This window comes from Tarenaya hassleriana, unplaced genomic scaffold (assembly GCF_000463585.1).
Source record: "Tarenaya hassleriana unplaced genomic scaffold, ASM46358v1 Cleome1595, whole genome shotgun sequence".
NCBI classification, from domain to species: Eukaryota; Viridiplantae; Streptophyta; class Magnoliopsida; order Brassicales; family Cleomaceae; genus Tarenaya; species Tarenaya hassleriana.
This window is the reverse complement of record NW_010965015.1, coordinates 1-2,022: the sequence shown is the minus strand read 5'-3', so window position 1 is coordinate 2,022 and position 2,022 is coordinate 1. Positions and strand designations below refer to the sequence as shown.

At 36.8% G+C, this 2,022-nt stretch overlaps 1 protein-coding gene across 4 annotated transcripts; it reads right to left on the bottom strand.

The window, feature by feature from the left end:
- Positions 1 to 6: 6 nt before the first annotated feature.
- LOC104809187 (CBL-interacting serine/threonine-protein kinase 24-like) lies at positions 7 to 1,906 on the bottom strand. 4 transcript variants are annotated; one of them, XR_002023996.1, is made up of 5 exons: positions 1,797 to 1,906; positions 1,625 to 1,699; positions 1,065 to 1,272; positions 237 to 338; positions 7 to 105 (listed from the first exon to the last, which is right to left on the bottom strand). XR_002023996.1 is itself a non-coding variant. In XM_010535073.1 (3 exons), the coding sequence occupies exons 1-3, from the start codon at positions 1,881 to 1,883 to the stop codon at positions 1,177 to 1,179; spliced, it is 258 nt and encodes an 85-aa protein (XP_010533375.1). In that variant the 5' UTR covers positions 1,884 to 1,906; the 3' UTR covers positions 710 to 1,176. The 4 variants fall into 4 exon arrangements, 1 of the variants encoding a protein (XP_010533375.1); XR_002023995.1 differs by lacking the exon at positions 237 to 338; XR_002023994.1 differs by lacking the exons at positions 7 to 105; positions 237 to 338 and adding an exon at positions 584 to 868.
- Between the last annotated feature and the right edge of the window lie 116 nt (positions 1,907 to 2,022).

Here is a 2,022-nt window from a genome sequence, read left to right as displayed (position 1 = left end):
GGGCCAAGAACAGAAGAACAAGCATCATGCAGAACCCCATCACAATGTTCGACATCGGGGTCCTTGTCCCCGCGTTGTAGTTCACCGCTGTCTTTGAGAAGGGTCCTATCATTTGTCGAAAAATCAATCTCTAACGTTAAAATCGACGAATATCTTTCGTCTAATTCGATCTCAATTACTAAAGTCTGATCATCAAATCAAGATATATATATATATATATATAATGAGTTAGTTACCGGTTGTCAAGTAGCAAGAAGTGATTGAGCCTATAACGTTCATGAGACCAAAGGCGATCATCTCTTTGTTCCCGTCGAATGTGAAAAGGGTGCGAATTTTTACTGTATATATAATAAAATACATTTTATGTTTTGTACTCATTTTTAAAAAAAAAATGGCTGTCGACCTTTTTTGTCCGATAATGAAAATCTTTCTCCATTTTTTTTCTAATTTTATATTCAAATCTCCCTAGGGGGCCGTTTGAAAACCAAACGGTACCCAAAAATGCATTATTTTTTTTCGAATCAAATTTTAAGAAACCCAAAAAATAAAAAAATAAAAAAAAATCTAAATTTGTCTTAATAAAAACCAGAACTGAACTGAATTAGAATCAAAACCGAGTCGAACATAATATTATAACCGAATAATACATATTTTTATAAAACCGAAACACCCCCTAATCCCCCTAATTCTTGCTTCGCTCAGCCAGCCATTCATACTCACATATGTAAATTAATAGATGTGCGGACCAATACAATCGCAACCGACAACCACAATCTTTTGTCGCGTTTAAACCACATTTATAACCACGTTTTCTGATCGCTGCATCACAACCGCGTTATCTCTCTCTCACAGGACAGAACAAGTCGTACTGCACAGTTAGCAGCTGAATCCATCAACGAAACGTGAAACAATCGTCTTTTAAACCATTTCTTCGAATCATTTCAAAACACAAACACACACACACCACCCAATCTCTGGAAATAACCCTTTTTCTTTATTGTCATTTGTACCCTAAAACGGCGAAGAACTCTGAATAGGAGAGAGATCATTTATACATTACTTACTTGAAATCGACGTCGGGTAGCTGAGAAGGGTATTAAACACGAGAGCCCGTGGAGCGAAAATACACATAACCGAGGTCTCGGTCAGAACCGTGTATCGGGATAATGACAAGGTTTAGCAAGTCATTGTTCTTAGTAGGTCTGAGCTTGGCGTTGATTCCGTCGGTCTCCATATAATGTTTACAAGTTTAGCACAGAAGTTCTTGTAGAACTGCAAAAACCGAACATCCACACGAGTCGTCTCGATAGGTTAGATTGTCCGGGCACAAAAAATAAAAAATTCTCGGAATGTGAAACAATCATTCATTCATGTATTAACGCTTAAATCCTAAAACTTCGGGACGTGCTGGTTTATTATATATGCGTAAAAGCAAAGTAATGTTCACATGAACTTAGATTTAGGATTGACATGCGTTCTTGGAGTTCTAAGAGTGAAATTACTTGATCAAGTTCTGTAAGCATTCGAGGTTTATATGATTCATCTATCCTGAAAGGCCGTTTCAAACAATTATACGTAGAACCAGAATCTGGATTAGGCTTTGTAAAGTGGTAGTTTGACTAACCTTGTGGTATTCGAGAGTTTCACCGGCGGCTTTTCTGACGTCTACCATGAAAAGAGACGGCGCCACTTCGTAAATCTGCGTGAAGATAGAACTCGGTTGTTGAAGAGATAACTTTCAATAGAAGCAACCAATTTCGAGGGGGAAAAAAAGAATCTAACACAACAGAAATTACCTCTATCACAACTGCGAACTGTCCGGCCTTGTTTGAAGATAATCCCTCGAGCCTCGTCTGTTGATTACAGAAAAACAAGGAGCCCATGAACAGTGGCGGATCCAGAAATTTTTTTCAACGGAGGCAACAATTTTAAATATTATATAAAATACAAAAGCTAATAAAAATATATCATCACAAAAATATTTTTCGTTTTACAAATAAATTTTACGATTTTTGATTTTTT